Source organism: Lasioglossum baleicum, chromosome 19 (assembly GCF_051020765.1).
Source record: "Lasioglossum baleicum chromosome 19, iyLasBale1, whole genome shotgun sequence".
In the NCBI taxonomy this organism is placed as follows: Eukaryota; Metazoa; Arthropoda; class Insecta; order Hymenoptera; family Halictidae; genus Lasioglossum; species Lasioglossum baleicum.
This window is the reverse complement of record NC_134947.1, coordinates 3,652,523-3,671,051: the sequence shown is the minus strand read 5'-3', so window position 1 is coordinate 3,671,051 and position 18,529 is coordinate 3,652,523. Positions and strand designations below refer to the sequence as shown.

General features: G+C 42.3%; 2 protein-coding genes across 2 annotated transcripts; one reads left to right on the top strand and one right to left on the bottom strand.

Annotated features, from left to right (window-relative positions):
• Positions 1-8,480: 8,480 nt before the first annotated feature.
• LOC143218431 (melanization protease 1-like) lies at positions 8,481-12,317 on the top strand. Its single transcript, XM_076443583.1, has 5 exons — positions 8,481-8,841; positions 8,987-9,162; positions 10,716-11,028; positions 11,442-11,713; positions 11,795-12,317. Exons 1-5 carry the CDS (start codon positions 8,781-8,783, stop codon positions 12,140-12,142), a joined length of 1,170 nt encoding a protein of 389 aa, XP_076299698.1. The 5' UTR covers positions 8,481-8,780; the 3' UTR covers positions 12,143-12,317.
• Positions 12,318-12,496: 179 nt separating this feature from the next.
• Positions 12,497-18,018, bottom strand: LOC143218357 (uncharacterized). Its single transcript, XM_076443490.1, is given in 11 exon segments — positions 12,497-12,870; positions 12,873-12,951; positions 13,015-13,159; positions 13,262-13,366; positions 13,451-13,714; positions 13,797-13,834; positions 13,836-14,022; positions 14,309-14,473; positions 14,919-15,125; positions 15,195-15,328; positions 17,983-18,018. Coding segments are annotated over 11 exon segments (1,734 nt in total).
• Between the last annotated feature and the right edge of the window lie 511 nt (positions 18,019-18,529).

The window sequence follows — 18,529 nt, the reverse complement described above, 5'->3', positions numbered from 1 at the left end:
ACCGCGCGTGTGATCCAACGGTACCACTTCGAACTTTAGTTTGTTCTTGACGCAGTCATGCGGTGATTGCAAGAATGTAATGCAGAAACCGAGTTGCGTTAAGAATATCTCATCACCTTGGCATTAAGAAGTTATATCAGTTGGTAACAAAGTGGAATCTTTCACAAGAATGCAATTTTATAAGATCCGGCTGAACGTAGCGGATCTTTATGCAAAATAAACATTTTCCACCTGCATCGCAACAAAGTGGAGTGAAATAGAAATTGATTTGCTTTCAAAATATTTTTAACAGGTTGAAAACAATGTAACAGCAGTGCCGTAACAAGGGTATGAAGCGCCTGTGGCAATAGTGGCAAGTGTCTAACTTGCGCCCCCCGTAACCCAACAATGATAAAAAAGTTAAAAATTTTAATGTAACAAGTTCAATTTTACCAAATGCAATATATTAAATACTATTAACATCATTAAAATGAGTTGCCTGTATATGCAATAATGTAGTTGTCAAGGTATTTGTATGAATAAATAATCTATAACCTAAAAAATAAGAACAAATTTTTATTCATATTCAATGACGACAAGATAAAAGAAATACAAAACATAGGTATATGTTAAAATAATATAATAAAAACATAAAACAGTTCAGCATATTTTATAAAGTAATTTTTCTCGTTTTTTCATTTGCAAACACATCTATTATATCGTCATAATTTCATGTTTTGGCAACATCTTTTTCAATTGATATTATAGACATGTTTGTTAATCGCTCTTGTCCAATAGAAGAACGAAGGCACGATTTTACAATTTTTAATTTGCCAAACGAACGTTTGCAGAGGAAGCTGTCGTTACAGGCATTGTTATGAACATCCTTAATTCTGTTTTAGTTTTGTAATGAGAGTTCGTAATTTTTTTGCAAGATTTGGAAAGCTTCCAAGCGACCCTCAACCGGGTCGGTATTCTTTGTTTTGCGCCCCAAACCCAGTTGCGCCAGTGGCGGGCGCCTCTTTCGCCACGCCCTCGTTACGGCACTGTGTAACAGTAATGTTAAATTCTTCTAATACATACTCATTCTTGCCATAAATCCATAAAATCCTTAGCACTCGAATTGCTGTACAATTATCCCAAATATTGTTTACATTAATAAATGTGTTGGTATCATACAAATAAATTATATTAAAGATATGCTTCGAGATTTATAAACAAAATTTTATTGGATAGAAAGATTTATATCTTTCGAGTTAATACACGGCTGTTAGAAGTTAATCGCTAAAGTATTCTCAAGTTATTAAAGCGAATGTAACCATTTCGGTCACGAAAGAAATCATTCACGGACCATGTTCTTCCACAGCATTCCGAAAACCAGCGTTGCATAAATTTACATACACACTGACAATTTTCTTCTCTCGATTATATACGTGAAATTAAATTTTTAGCTTCTTTTGACAATTATTAAAAGAGGAAGTTGTGAAATCAATTCTCTTCGTTTACAACACAAGACAAATTCAATTTCCCATCGTCTCCCTCGAAGATGCGCAAGCAACATTTCAATGCAATACGTGCAGGTACACTCCATAAAACCCCGAGCCCCAACGCATTCAAACTTCCACCGTACAGAGCGGTGCAATTGGGCCCAATTGGTTACCTGGGCGCGCAATCAGTCTCCAGAATCCACCCTTACCATAAAACCATCGAGGGGTCCGTGTTCGCCCGTTCCGAACCCCCTTTGTCCGCTGTCCCGTTACGTTCTTTTGGCTTCGCCGCGGTCAACGATCGTAAATCGGGCCCGATCGCGTTACCATTCTAATCTCTTGGGCCTGCAGACTGTAGACGTGGGTCCGGCAGCTTATAGCACCTATCCAGGAACGCGAGATCGAACCAGGTCGCGAAAACCGTGATGTATTATACACTCCGGGACAAAAAGATAGCACAACATCTATTTTTCCTTATTTGGTACATTAAACTAAAGAAAATTAATATTTCAATATGTCAACATATTCTGACATGCCTGTACGTACACAATGTACTGAATATTATCCACCATACAGGGTGTCCCAGAACAAGTGTCGTTCCTTGAAATGGGAGGTTCCTGAGACCATTCTAAGGGACATTTTCCTTTGCACCAATGTCAACTGCGGCTTTGTTTAGGAGTTATTAACCAAAAACACGGACCAATCAGAGCGCGCCCTGGGCCGCCGCGCCGCGCCGTCACGATGCGATGTCACGGCCATAGACATATAGAGATAGACTGCGCCGTCTTATGGGCGAGTTGAAGCCCACAATGGCGGCGCGCGGTACAAAGAGTGAGAGAGAGAGCATTAGCCGGGGTCCATAGCGCTCTCTTTCTATATGATGTGTCGACACATCAATTAGAAAGAGAGCGCTATGGACCCCGGCTAATGCTCTCTCTCTCTCGCACGCCGCCATTGTGGGCTTCAGCGCTTCGTTCAGGCCGCGCAGTCTATCTCTATGTATATGTCTATGGTCACGGCGTACCGCGACACTCGCTTGCCGGCGCGGCTTGGCGCGCCGGGCCAGGGCGCGTTCTGATTGGTCCGTGTTTTTCGTTAATAACTCCTAAACAAAGCCGCAGTTGACATTGGTGCAAAGGAAAATGTCTCTTAGAATGGTCTCAGGAACCTCCCATTTCAAGGAACGACACTTGTTCTGGGACACCCTGTATAGAGTTTTTCGCGCCGATTCCGAATCTGTTTTTAATTTTTTTCCTATACGCACAGTTTTTGAGGAACATGGCTTTGAAAAAAAAACATATTCTTCAACTTTAAACGAATATTGTGATGTCATTATAAAAGGTATTGAATTTTTCTTTGCAGCAAAAGATTCTGTAGACTTTCTTGAATACAGTGATATGCAATATTAATACATTATAATATGATTGTTTAAACGTGTTTAAACAATGATTAAAGACGGAGAGACACCACTTTTGCACCAATTCTTGAGGATATTATCTCAAAAAATAAGGGTCCAGCGGAAATTCGAACTATACCACTCGATAGAGTAGACTTTTATCTTGAGAAGACACCCTGTCACGTTTGGATCGTCGACGTTTTTTTCGAACCAGAAAGCAAAATATCTTCGCCCGACATGAGTTGCCGCCACTGGCGCTCACCATTGGTACGGCCGTTCGCGCGCCGTATCCCGTCACTGGCATTTTCTTTTTTGTGCGAATAAAACGTCGACGTTGCGAACTTTAAAGAGTGATTTCTCAATATAAAAGTCTGCTCTATCGCGTGGTATAGTTCGTTTTTCCGCTGAACCCTTATTTTTTGAGATAATTTGAAAAATATCCTCAAAAATTGGTGCAAAAGTGGTGTCTCTCCGTCTTTAATCATTGTTTAAACATGTTTAAACCATCATCATGTATTAATATTGCATATCACTGTATTCGGGAAAGTCTATACAATCTTTTGCTGCAAAGAACAATTCAATATCTTTTATAATAACATCACAATATTTGTTTGAAGTTGAAAAATATGTCTTTTTTTTCAAAGCCTTGTTCCTGAAAAACTGCGCGTATAGAAAAAAAATTAAAAACAGATTCGGTATCAGCTCGAAAAACTCTATAAGAATGACCCTACAGTAATTGGGGAACATAAAAAAAGTTGAAATTTGTTGGACAGTGTAATTCTACTCCATTCAATAAAAATAGATAAGTTAATGAAGCTTCGTTTCATTTAATTCATACATGTTAAGAAAGACACACTAAAAATATGTGTAAAAAAAATTGAATTTCTAATGTTCCATAAACAGAAATTTTTTACATTAATTTCAGATTGTGCTATTTTTTCGTCCCGGTGTGTATTGCTGTGAGCTCACGAGATGATCCCCGGGGGGGGGCACAGAGGCAAGAGGGGTCTCCAGCTAGCGCCGCCTACCCCCACCTCTGACGGTCCGTACTCGCCGCCTACCCCCACCTCTGACGGTCCCGTACTCGCCGCGTGACCACGCCCTTTCAGCTGCTACGTCACACGACGCATAGTAGCAGTATTCCCGTATTTACGGAGGGCTACGATGTTTCACGACTTACAGCCAATATTCAATGCCGTGAATACGAGGATCCTATTGCAGTCATGAAAAGTGACAATTTACACAAGGAGAATGCAAAGCCTTCGCGTCACAGATTTAGTTGAGACTTTACAGAGTTACAGATCTCGTTCCCCTGATTACGAATATACCCCATTATAGGGGCAACTATTCAGTAATTTTCGAGATATTTGCAAATTAAAGTTTTGTGGACGCAACATGTCAGTTTACATAGTTCAATTTTTTACTAAGTAATGGTGTGGCGTAGTGGCAGCGAGCTGAACTGCTATGCCGTGGACTCGGGTTCGAGTCCCGTCGTGGTAACTTTTTTTATACTTTTTTTTTTAGCTTTTTACATTAGAGACAGAGAGCGAGAGAGCGGGAGAGAGAGCGAGAGAGAGAGAGAGCGGGAGAGAGAGCGAGAGAGAGAGAGAGCGGGAGAGAGAGAGCGAGAGAGAGCGGGAGAGAGAGAGAGCGAGAGAGAGCGGGAGAGAGAGAGCGAGAGAGAGCGGGAGAGAGAGAGAGAGAGAGCGGGAGAGAGAGAGAGCGGGAGAGAGAGAGAGCGGGAGAGAGAGAGCTTATAATATATATACGATTATTAATATGTGCTGTAGAATGTTAATGTCAATACTGATTTGAACATTTTATAATAAGAATAGGAAAATAAGAAAGTTTTACGTCATGACAATTTTTCAGCAGTATTCTGAATTTTGTGCCTACGCCGTTGAGTACCCTCACTGAGTACCCTAGGGTACGTCTGATTCCCTCTCTTCGTCACGCGACTCGAGTAGTGGGGGTGACTGCGTCGGCCAATAGAACGCTCTAGTCGAAACTGCGTGTGAGCCTAGGCGCCCCCCTCCAAGCCAACCAATCGGGTGCGCATTCTTGCCTACGTCACCGCATTCCTGCCAGGGATCTTCTCGTTAGCTCACAGCAATACTAACCATCTTCTCTCATTGAGAAGCGCACTTCGCGCGAGACTCGACGTCAAATGAGACCACTGGATCTTGCCCCGCGTCCAGCCCTCCCTTCCACACATGCGTTTGATCGCCCGCCAAGTGGGTAACGTTCCGAATTCCGGGCCCGCTACGAGGGAGAGCTTCCCACCCGACCATTTTCTTCACGCCCTTCCTTTCACTCCAACTCTAATCTCCATTCCACTTTCTTCGTTAACGCGACCAACATCGATTTTCCCGATCGTGGGACCCCCTCTTTCCAGCTTCTCTCTTCTCGTTTAACCTCCATTCTCGTTTTTATACAGGTTCCGCACTCCGAAGTCGCCCTTTTGCAAGTCAATTTCACCCTTTCGCAAATCAATTTCACCATTGTGCATTCAGACCTGCGTATAATTTAATCGAAATAAATAAATGAAATCAATTTTATATATTCTTAATGGGTGAAATTGATTCGCTAAAGAGTGAAATTATTTTCGCAAAACCTATAAAGTTTTTAGCGTCGGAATCTGCTCCTTTCCGAAGTTTTTCTTCTGTTTTATGCGACCGAGCAACATTTTGATCGCATGATCATCCAATTAAGCGAGCACAGTGAACTCGAGTGTTTGTCTGTGATAAATCGCATGCATGGTAAAATAATGATACATATCTCGCTCGCAGTAACACACTGTGGTTCCTGTCAACAGTTTCGCGTTTAGGGAGCGTTTCACGTTGATCGAAACGACAACTCGGATGAAAACAAACGTGCAATACGGCAAGGAAAGGTCAGACAGACAGGTATAGACGCTTCCGAGGATTTATATTGTCTTCAATGTCGCCGGTCGTTTTACCCTGCCATAGTCCGGCCACTCTAAGCGACCGTGATTATCCTTACGGGCACCGTCGCGTCGGTTCTTCCACTCCATAATTAATCCTCCGGCAACCCTCCCTCTCTTCCAAGTTTTCCCTGAAATTCTATACAATTGTACTTGCAGCTTGCAGCTATTCCTTGAAGGAATTTCCTTCCGACGCGTTAACGGTAACGTTAGCGTATCTGCTTTATAATATTTGTCATTGTTGTAATATCCTGCAATTTCTACCATCTTTAATCCTTAGCACTCCAGTGGTGACTCGAAATCACCACGAAAAATTGCTGTACCATTATTTAAAATATTGTTTACATCAGGCATGCACAGGTGGACGATTTGGGAGCAGGAGCAATCGACCCTGCTCCTCAGCAGGGGTCGGAGCAGTGACCTTGCTCGGACGTATGGAAGGGGAACCCACCAATTGTACACGGAGCACGAGAGAAGACGAGAAGAAGAGCGTATGAGAGTGGGGGCGGCGCACAGTGCGGCGTTCTTATGGTCGGAGTGGACAAAAGTCTGTTCTTGACGAATTCTTATAGGAAATTTCACGCTGATCACGAATATACCGTATACTCAGGGTCCCTGAATAGAATTTAACAGTTTTTTCCTTAAAATACCGTTTTTTTCTCAGTTTTTTTTAGTGTTTTTGCGTGAAAAACGGTTAAATTCAATTCAGTGACCCTTATACATGGTATATTCGTGATCAGCCTGAAATTTCCTATAAGACCTCAAAGTATCTTTGTTTCGTTTGAGATCACACTGTATGTTTGCAAGTGATGGAAACAGGGGTCAGTTAAGAAAAATTGCTCTTCAATGCATCATCTACAAAAATGAGGAAACATGACCAAAAATTAAATTGAATTTTATTCAAAATTGAATGTCAAATAATATTTTATAAACATTACAGCAATGATAATGGACAGAATATATAGGTAACTTCACAATAATAAAGGTATGCCAATTTACATAATATAGGCCATAGAGACTATACCTATGAAGTAGATATACATATATATGTATATATATATTTATATATATATATATATTTATTGTATATATATATATATATTTATATTCATAAAGAAATTACTATAATAAAAACTATAATAAAATATATACATAAAGAAAAAAAATATACCTACATAAAATATACAGGGTGTTTACCTACAGGTGGGAGAAAATTTAAGGGGTGGTTCTCGACGATAATATAAGACGAAAATGAAGAATAAAAAAATTGCGATTTCGGCTTTGTTATTTAGTTATTAACAATTAAAAATCCGCCTAAAATGCTGCAACACTTCTAACAAAAGTATACGTTGCGTACGTCAGACAGGCGCGCGACAGTCTCGTATCAAGTGACAAACGCATGCATACCTTGGTTCTCATTTGGGGCTCCAGCGAGGTGAAAATGTTTAAAAAATCGGTGGACGACATTGAACCTACCTACTCGTTAAAATCCACAAGGGCATTTCTAATATCCGCCCTATGGAATTATCGAGTAGAAGGGGTCAATGCCCTTTCACTTTTAAATTCTTCTCACAAATATCCACAAATCCTTATCCTGTACTATAATTGTTCATAACACCGTACTTAGTATACTGGAATAAACGCTCTACCACTATTGTAACACATGTAAAATGTCGTTACAATAATTATGTGATTACCAAAATTGTTAGGAGTGATGCACATATGTATATTGAAATATAACGTAAATAAAATATTTTATATTGCATTATCAAGTCTGTACATTATTTTTCTGATTATAAAAATATTCAGTATTACATAATACATCAACAAAGAAGTATCGAAAAAATTGATTTTGATTTTTTAACAACGATACAATTCATAAAAAATTCTGAGAAAAATTAAGGACAATTGTTTCAATAATATCGGACTAATGAATTTTTATAAAACTGGTATCTCGAAAAGTTCAATACGAAATATGCATTTTCTTCGAATGTTTCGAGATTTTCAATTACGAGATTTTCACAAACATGTCTGCATAATCTGAAAAATCTGAAAAAAATCTCAATCATGTGTGCTATTAAGTGGAATATTTATAAATTTTTTCGTAATTGTTTATTGAGCATGGTTCGACTAAAAATCAATTTGTGTTGGGGGCCTTCTGGACTACCTTAACTTTAAAAATCAACGAGAAAAATTTTTTAAGAAATACAAAACATATTTTAGGATGAACCATTAAACCCGGTTTTTTAAAAAAAAATTTAGTCCAAATTTCGCTTCGATATCTTTTTTAGATCAAAAGTTATAGCAAAATGTGCACCGCGTCGCGCCGCGCCGTCCCGGGATTCACATGCGCGCCGTCTCCAGATCCCGACTTTTCGAATCGTGCTTCCGAAACTTCGGCAACATGAAAATTGGTGAAAATCGAAGGAACGCGTCGCCGACGCGTTCGGTCGAGCAGGTAGTCACACGGACATGGTAGAGGTACGCTTGTTTGTGTAGCGCGCGTGCAATCGAGCATGCACTCACACGGGCAGAGTAGAAGTACGTTCGTGTGTAGCGCGTGCGCAGCAGAAGCTACGGCGAGGACGGTCCGTCAGAGAGGGGGAACCTGTGCTGGAGGGGAAGCGTCCTCGCGTCCCCGATTCTGGCATCACTGGTTAGAACGTCAAGGATCGTCGCGCGGGTATCCGTTCTCGGCAGAATCAGAAAATAAACAGTTTCCGAAACAGGTTTGAAAAATCACTGGCTGCAGACAAGTGTCGAATGGGAGTGGATCGTTCGGAACGTGACGATCGTCTTCCTTGTTGATGTCGGTGTTTGTTCAAACGATTGAATCAGATCGGTATAACGGGAGAAAGAATCGTGTGACGCACTCCTGCGAACGATCCACGGTCAAACAGTGCGCAAAGTGTCTCGCTGATTTTTGAACGTCTTTCCGAAGCAAAGAGAAGCGACTGACAGAGTCTGCACAAGAATGACTCGTCACATTCTTCTCCCCGTGCTGATGGTTCTTCTTCTGCAGAGGTGTACTGCACGTGAGTATAATTTCGAGTATAATAACGCGTTTACCGGATCCGACGAGCCAATGAGCCGACGATGACCCGACGGACCTCGATTTTCAAACACTCCGCAAAAACTCTAGCCATGTCCGATAATATTGAGTTTTCTTCTTCCCGATAGAGGACAGGTGCTCCACACCCGAGAATAGACCCGGTCTGTGCATCAATGTGCGGAATTGTCCGGCAGTGGTTCAACTCTTGCAACACAGACCCTTGACCAGAGAAATTAAGAACTACTTGCGAAGCTTGCTATGCGGCTTCGAGGGCAGGACTCCCAAAGTTTGTTGCGCACAGCAGGTAAATATAAACAGGTGCCTGTGTACGGGCCGTGTACAACTACAACGTACAGCCTCGATCAAAACTGTTAGACGCCTCGATTATCCGGACCTCTGATGTTCGAATTCTTTATCTGAATTATTCTTTGTCTGAATACTTTCCGCAAAGAATTAGTTTGCGTTAATGGAGTAGAATCGTTTTTCCAGGATGCGCGTTCTTATTTCTCGATAACACTGTCCAACAAATTTCAACTTTTTAAAAGTATTTCGATTCCCACTATGCGTTTCTTATAGAGTTTTCCGCGCTGATTCCGAATCTGGTTTTAATTTTTTCCCTATACGTCCAGTTTTTGAGAAAATGGAGTTTAAAAAAAAGACATATTTTTCAACTTTAAACAAATATTGCGATGTTATTATAAAACATATTGAATTGTTCTTTACAGCAAAAGATTCTGTAGACTTTCCCGAATACAGTGATATCCAATATTGATACATTATGATTGTTTAAACATGTTTAAACAATGATTAAAGACGGAGATGCACCACTTTTGCACCAATTTTTGCGGATATTTTCGAATTTATCTCAAAAAATAAGGGTCCAGCGAAAAATTGAACTATACCACGCGAAAGAGCAGACTTTTATCTTGAGAAACCCCCCTGTGATGTTTGCATGGTCGACGTTTTCTTCGAACCAGAAAGCAAAATATCTTCGCCCGACATGAGTTGTCACCAGTGGCGCTCACCACCAGAACGGTCGTTCGCCGCTCCGTATCCCGTCGCTGCGCCGTATCCCGTCCCGAGCGCCACTGGCGGAAACTCATGTCGCGCGAAGATATTTTGCTTTCTGGTTCGAAAAAAACGTCGACCATGCAAACTTCAAACGGGGGTTTTTCAAGATAAAAATCTGCTCTTTCGCGTGGTATAGTTCAATTTTTCGCTGGACCCTTATTTTTTGAGATAAATTCGAAAATATCCGCAAAAATTGGTGCAAAAGTGGTGCATCTCCATCTTTAATCATGGTTTAAACATGTTTAAACAATCATAATGTATTAATATTGGATATCACTGTATTCGGGAAAGTCTACAGAATCTTTTGCTGTAAAGAACAATTCAATATGTTTTATAATAGCATCGCAATATTTGTTTAAAGTTGAAAAATATGTCTTTTTTTTAAACTCCATTTTCTCAAAAACTGGACGTATAGGAAAAAAATTAAAACCAGATTCGGAATCAGCGCGGAAAACTCTATAAGAATCGCATAGTGGGAATCGAAATACTTTTTGGCTGTTGGACAGTGTAATACAAAAGTGGGGTTTTTCAGTAGTCAAAAGCGCTAGATAAAAGATCGATCTAGGCCGCCATCGCCTTCAAAAGTCCTATCTTTTCGTTTACCAGTCGTAATTTGCATTATTCGGGTGCGTTCAATCATGTTCCACTAATTAACACAGATAATTGAGGTTCTACTGTATTTGTGTTTTCGATACTGTTGATTTTTCATCGTAGCTATGATGTGTCGCGGTTGAGTAGCTGATCGCCACAAAGGAATTGCAGTGAATAATAGAACAATGGTTTCAGCCTGTAATAACGACAGAACCACCCCCAACGTCAACGGAATCTCCAAGCCCGCAGGTCGATCTCATAAACGTGCCCGCACCCCCGGACGTTTCCAACCACCCGAACTTACATCTGATAAACGAAGACTCGTGTGGTCCGGTGTACACGCAAAAAATCATCGGTGGTAACAAAACCGGCGTGTTCGAATTTCCGTGGATGGCATTGCTCGGTTACATTTCCGGAAACGGTGTCCCGGATTTCAAATGCGGTGGAACGCTGATCAACAAGCGATACGTGCTAACCGCTGCCCACTGCGTCACAAGGCTACCCTCTGGTAAGTCAGTATTCGATAACCAAATATCATACGAGAGAGTATCCTAGCGTCGACGAAATTTTCGGTTTTCCAAATAAAAAGTTGTTGTCCCCGATTAGAGGGCAATTAAAGCCTTCATTCCATCCCGAACTGCGCGGCTCTTATTGTTTGTCCAGACCTCAGAATCTTGAAAGGGCGGGGGTCCTGTTTATTGGGTAGCCTAGCGTGGAACAAATTCTCCGTTTTCCAAAGAAAAGACTTTCGTCCCGGATGAGGGGGCAATTAAAGCGTCCATTCCATCCCGAACCGCGCAGCTGTTATTGTTAATCCGGACACCTGAACCTCGAAAGGACGACGGTCCCGTTTATTGATACTATTCTACTACTACTACCACCGAAGCAGTAAAAATAGAACAACCGATATATTGTCTTTAGGTACTAGACTGATCGGCGTACGGATAGGGGAACACGATTTGTCCACGGAACGCGACTGCGACAAAGACGACTGGGGTCTCGAGGTGGCCTGCGCGGAGAGGTATCAAGACTTTGGCCTTGAGAGCGTGCATTTTCATCCTGACTATACGCCGAAATCGGCGCAGAACGACATCGCCCTGTTACGATTGAACGGAGACGCTGATTACAGGCCGAAGAACGTGAGGCCGATCTGCCTGCCGGTGGGATTCAACTCTACTCTGCCAAGGAAAAAGGTAAGTTTTGTCAGCTTTGAATAAGCTTAGTTTTCCTCGTAGCGTTCTCGTGACCATTTCCTCTGAATGTTTCGACGACAGGTGGTAGTGACGGGCTGGGGTACGACGGAGAGCGGTATGCGGAGTCAGGCCCTGCTGCAAGTGAAATTGACGATCGCCACTTTGCCGGATTGCGCACAAGCCTACAAGGGCAAAGCACAAATCTGGCACAAGCAGTTGTGCGCTGGCGGCAGCAGAATTACGGACGCGTGCACCGGAGACAGCGGTGGACCGCTCCAGTTACCGACGCTCTTCAAGGACACCGTGAAATCCGTTCAGTTCGGGATCGTTAGCTTCGGACAACGTGGCTGCGCCATAGAAGGAGTCCCCGGCGTTTACACAAACGTTGTTTATTACATAGACTGGATCTTGGGCATCGTTAGACCTTAGATTACTGTACACATTTTCTTAGGACTTTGACATCTTTTATACGCGGTCGACCAATCCAACCGGAAACAACATTCTTTTCGCTGAAACGCTTCAACTGACTTTCCAACGCTGTAATTCCCGATACGGCGGGGTCGTAATCGTTACGCGTGCGTAAAACTGTGTACGGTGGTCGCATTCCAACTATTCTATAGTTTTACCTTTGTAAATTTTACTATAACGTTAACAATAAATTACTATTGATTAAAGAACCGTTTATTGTGCATTCGAAGTCGAAAAAACATAATCGTATTGAAATCGTAAGCAGAACGACCGAAAGAAGCGTTGTACATATAACGTCATTGCTATGATCATGTATCAGCATCGATTGACGCTACCGTTACTCTCGATATCGTGGTTACCGGTTTGCGACGCGTTCTCATTGTGCTCGTCGCTAGAAGAACGTCGATCGTCGTGTAATTCGTCGTGCAACTCGTTGTGTTCAGTTTGATTGTTGATCAGCTCCGCCGTCTCGTTTATGGAAACCTTCAATTGACCGCGATCGCCTCTCTTTTTCGAAAACGAACACTGAGATTTCGCTGTCGATTTGTCGGAAGCATGCGACATGGATGCGTCCGAAGATTTTGACGATTGACTCGCGGACAATAACGTTCCGGAGGAGCTGGTGAGTGATCCAGAATCCGGTCTACAAATGCTATCGTAGTTGATATGCCCACCACGCGCGACTGTTGCCTCTGTTGTTTTCTTTTCTTCTTTCGTTGCAGCAACTTCGGTCCGTCTTTTTGTTGCGTTTCCATCAGCACCTGGTAAGTCTGAAACAAAAACCTCGTTAACGGTTTTCCGTAATCCACTGCGTCAAAGATCGCTCGATTCACCTGAGAGTGACGTTCGAACAAAGTTGGTATTTGAGTCACGCGATCCAGCATCATTTCCATCTGTAACCGATGACGTTCCGCTTGTTCGCGCGCTTCGTCGCGACGAAGCGAGGTTCGGATGTTAAGGTCCCTCTGATGATCGTGCCTTATGTTCAAAATGTATACACTTGTAGGTACCTACTCGTCGTGAGAACGTCTCGCGCTAAAATGATACGCGTACGGTGATCTTACTTGAAGAGAATCGTACCTTGCCGCGGACCTCGGAGCTCTACACACGGGAGAGCTCATTGTTATTTCCTGTTCTCGACGTTTCTCCTCCATTTTGTCCTTTATTTCGCGCTCGAATTTCTCTCTGAAACATAAACAAGAGCGCGATATAGCGTGATGCGAACGGTTTCCGGTACAACAAACAGACAAACAGCGTTCCGATAAGCACCGTGACACTTGACACCTCAAAGTAGCTGCTAAATTATTTCCTCGTTCCGGCAAAAGCGACATCGCTGATCTGCATCTTTCTAGCGGCGGTGACGTAACGTTCGACGACCGGCGAGAATTCCTGCTGCCCAGATTCTCGTCGCAACTTTTCTTTGCGTCTTCCATATCCGTGTACGCGGATTTCACGCCTTCTCGCCTCGCCATCGACGGCGGCAAAGAAGAGGACTTCATCAACTCTGCCGCTCTGACTCTTTTCTGCAAGTGCCTGAACATTCCAGCCGATTCTGATTAGCTATGCCTGCGTAGTAGAGTCAATCGTTTCTAGACAATTGATCTATTCTATTGACCTGTAATATTCGTCCTCGAGCATACGATCGTATATGTATATCGGTACTGAAGAGATTCTTCGGTACGGGTTTAGCTTTGAATTTCGTGCACACGTTCACGCTTTTACTGCGAATCTCTGGGCTAGATCGTACCAAAGATCTCCGTGCTCGACGATCGCATTCGAGCCGAAACGGACGCACCTGAGACATTAGGTTTAAGGCACTTTCTTCGCGAATCAGACGACTTCTACAAGATAAATACGGTATCTTGTAACTTGGATCTGTTTGCTATCGTGAAAAAAGGAAATAAGTATATACTGGATGAATCAATAAAAAGAACTGCTATAGAAAGTGTTTTATATAAGATGGACAGGTTGTGTCGGCTAACACTGTGTATTTCTTTTAAATCGAATCGGCAAAAACCACTATGTAATTCGAAATTGAGTTGACTTTGGTTCTCAAAAATAAACCAATGATTCACATGATATTGCTTATTGACTCAACCTGTGAGTAAAACGCAAACGAGATCAAACCATTCTTCTTTTTTCACTAATAATTTGTCGTAAAGTGGAATTTTCGATGTAAGCGGAATCGGTCTTATACGACGCTTTCTGCAAGGACTTTTATCGGTATTCCCATAATGTTTGCGCTGCGTATCCCCCGTTTCAACTTGCTCCATATACTTTTCTGCTTCTTCTCTGAAACATTCGACAGTCGATTTACATTATACATACATTTTAATCTTATACATATTGTATATCTATGTATATGTTACCTTAAAGCAGGCATGCACAGCTCTTTGCTCTCAGAGCAGCTCCCGTGCTCCCAAGTTGCTCCCCGTATGCTCTCAGAGCAGATCGGACGTATGGAAGGGGAACCCACTAAGCGTGACTTGTAAACAGAGCACGAGAGAAGACGAGTGGGAGGGGCGTGGGGAAGTGGAGAGCGCGCCGGAGTGGTCAGACTACAACAACGTAGACGCCGCCCCCACTCTCATACGCTCTTCTTCTCGTCTTCTCTCGTGCTCCGTTTACAATTGGTGGGTTCCCCTTCCATACGTCCGAGCAAGGTCACTGCTCCGACCCTGCTTAGGAGCAGGGTCGATTGCTCCTGCTCCCAAATCGTCCACCTGTGCATGCCTGCCTTAAAGTAAAACTAAATGGCTTAGGTACGGTAGGATGCCACTCTTTGGAGGTACTGGTTGACAAACTTCTTGTTCCTATACTATCCGTGTCGCTTTCCGAATTACAATCTTGACTCTTTGATTCGTCCCACAGTCTCCAACTATTATCGGCCAAATGTATTTGCTCGTTACATATTGTTTTAGACTCTTTCTCCCTTTGCTTATGTCTGCAGGCATGGTATAGAAACTACAGTCAAATGAATACAGCGAGCTTGTACCTAGTTCATTGCACGTACCTATTCGTTGGAAAATCTTGATCCTCCGTAAGGTAAAGAAACTTGTCGGATGAATCAAGTACAGGAGTAGCTATCCTGAACTCTTCCAGATAACATTTTTGAAGTGAAACTTCTTTGCTGGGGGTAATGATTTTCTGATGTGACGGAAGTGGTGTTACGCGACGATGTTACGCGAGCAGGGATGCCAGATGCGGCCCCTTAGGGTACGATCACAGTGAGTCCTACATCAGACAGACTTGGTGACGTCAGAGCCGTCTGGCAGACATTTCAAATGCGTGGGTAGGCCCAGGTAGGCCCGTCTGTGAGACCCTTCTAGTTTCGTCCTGCATCGACCGACAGGACGGCCCTCGTTATGGAAACTCGGAGTTTATTGTACCAGCATTTGCTGGCCGTTCCCGGGGTTGTTCTCTATGGAGAGGTTTATGACAGGTCATTCCTATTGAGCTGGAAGTCGACACTTTCTCGGACAACGCGTGTTGACACAGTAAAAAATTATGAATTGGACGCGCTAAAAACAGCTTTTTGAAAAATAGCTTCGCCGTCGATCGCCCAATAATGCAAATGACCCGTCCATTTGCATGCCCAATGTTTTATTCCACGTGGCGATAGCCGCTACGCTATCGTATGTCGCACAGTGGTGCAAAATCCCCAAGACGTGGCAATAATTCGTTTATTATGGTAATGTCATTTTGAAAAATCTATGTGTATTGAAATACATTGCAGTATTAATAGTTACAGTATTAATGCAACGATTGTAGATTATAATAGAACCTAAGCACAAACACTGACATTGGAAACAACTGCGACATATACTATTGAAGAAAAAAATTTTTTCTCATTTCTTTGTTGTTTTTGTGTACATGCACTCCTTGATTTTCAAAAGTTTCATAGTGTAAATATTATTCGGTGCGGTGAGTACATTCCCGCTGGACCTCGTTCAGCGAAGCCTTTTAGAAACTCGGGGTTTATTGCACCAGCATTTGCTGGTGTAGCAAAGTTTTTATTTTTTACAATGACCATTGTCATAATGTTTTTAGCGCGTCCAATTCATAATGTTGGACAAAGCATGCTCCGTTCTTTACAATAGTTTGTTTTCGGCTGTACCAGCAAATGCTGGTACAATAAACTCCGAGTTTCCAAAAGGCTACGCTGAACGAGGTCCGGCAGTCTGCAACAGCTGTCTTGCCAGGAAAAACCATTTGCATCTTGTATGATTCATCTTGAATCAAAGTAACAAAAATCAGATTGAAGCACTATACATATGCCCCCTAGGAACCATGCAACATTTGTTTGAACATTTTTTTCGCACGAGAAATAGCTTGCGAACTACAAACAGCTGTTAGATTTGAATTGTTTTTTATTTTGAGTCCATAAAATTGCTGAATATTCTCTAGGCATGCTGAAATAAGGGTCTACAGCATTTGTCCTAAAATTACACCTTTCACGTAGTGAAAAATCATTTTTAATCGGTTTATGTTCAACAAGTAGTCGAATACACTGCCCCGTACGAGCGATTATACCGTTACCGCCCACTACTACGCGATTGCAGGGGGTGGCAAGGCGCCATCTCGTATGGGTCCGAACTAGTGTCATTGTATTCATGCGAGCCTGAGAAGAAGCTGTTCAGGGCAGGAGTACGGTGACGTGTCTAGGTTTGAATGCGCGGCCGATTGGGTCAGAGTGGAGGAGGCAGGCCTCGTTTCACACGCATTTGCGGCTGTGTCGTCGAAATATTGGCTACAGCGACCACACATACCATGTAGCGTGCAACGTGGAAGTCAAAACATTGGGACTACGGGCGCGGCTGTGGTGGGGATAGGCAGACCTAACAATGATAGGCTCGATTTGTTTATGTGCCGTTCCCGGGGGTGTTCTCTATGGAGAGGTTTATGACAGGTAATTACTATTGAGCTGGAAGTCGGCACTTTCTCGGACAACACGAGTTGTACTTTACTTAACTCAGTTTGCGACATTTTTAACTTTCCGATAAGTAAGGTCACTATCGTTTTGAAAACAGCGAGATAAACGATTTTCTTGAATCCATATTTATTAAGCTTAACATTTTTAAAACTACGAAAATGAAAACACTATCCGGATGTGGCGTGTTTCAGTTTTTTTCAAAAATCAGACGATCAATGAAATGATAATTAAAATAAACAACAATTACAGATAATAATTCTGCTTACGATTGATCTAAAAATCGCAGTATCTTATAATTGTTTTAGTTTTTAATTATTCTCGAGTATCCATACTTCCGTGAACGTTGATCTACATACAATTAATGCACATGTATCATTCCATGCAAAATAGGACTCCTGTTTCGAATTTTGTTCAAATTTGGATATGTTGCAGTCTTTAGTAAAATATGAACGTATCTCAAAGAGAATTCTTTGAAATCTTGAAAATTGATGGTTCTACGCGGACGTGGAATATGAGGTGTCACAACTTCTTCATTAAATTATAACGGCCAAACTAACAAAACAATGACAATTTTAGTTTTGGGTGCACATACTGAAACCATAAGAGTATTTAATAAAAATTATTTCAGTTGAAAAAATATTTATTTTCATAGTTTATTTTGCGATTGTTTTTTAAACAGGCGCATTGCTATCATACCGTCAGGAAATTGGAAAAATAAAAATAATGATAATATAGCCCCAAGTGTCCTGTTTATGGACCCGTTTTTAAAAATACGGATACTTCAAAATTGGCGACATGAAATTATTTGAAGTGAACGCTGTTCGTCCTACATCAGACAAAAATCAAAATCATTTTAACTTCCTCCTACATCGTCCAGCGTCGAGGCCCCATGGGGTTTGTCCATTGTTACCCTCCTCGAAGTACCTGAAAAAGGTTCGGCTCCCCGTGATTTTGACCATTTCGTCCGGCTTCTGGCCCACTGTGAGCACCTTGCTGGACGAAAACGGACGAAAAGACACCAACACATCCCTTCCGAACGCTCGTCTGTGTGGGCTGATGTCTGATGTAGGACGAAAACGGGTCCACTGCTATCGTACCCTTAGGGTGCGCCTACAGTGCATCCTACGACCGACAGACATGGTGACGTCAGAGCCGTCAGGCAGACATTTCAAATGTGTGGGTAGGCCCAGGTAGGCCCGTCTGTGAGGCCCTTCTAGTTTCGTCCTGCAACAACCGACAGGACGGCCCTCACGCCATATATTTCGGTGCAGCGTTCACTTCAAATAATTTTCATGTCGCCAATTTTGAAGTATCCGTATTTTTAAAAACGGGTCCGTAAAGAGGACACTTGCGGCTATATTATAATTATTTTTTTTATTTTCTGGTGCTTTCATAGCAATGCACCTGTTTAAAAC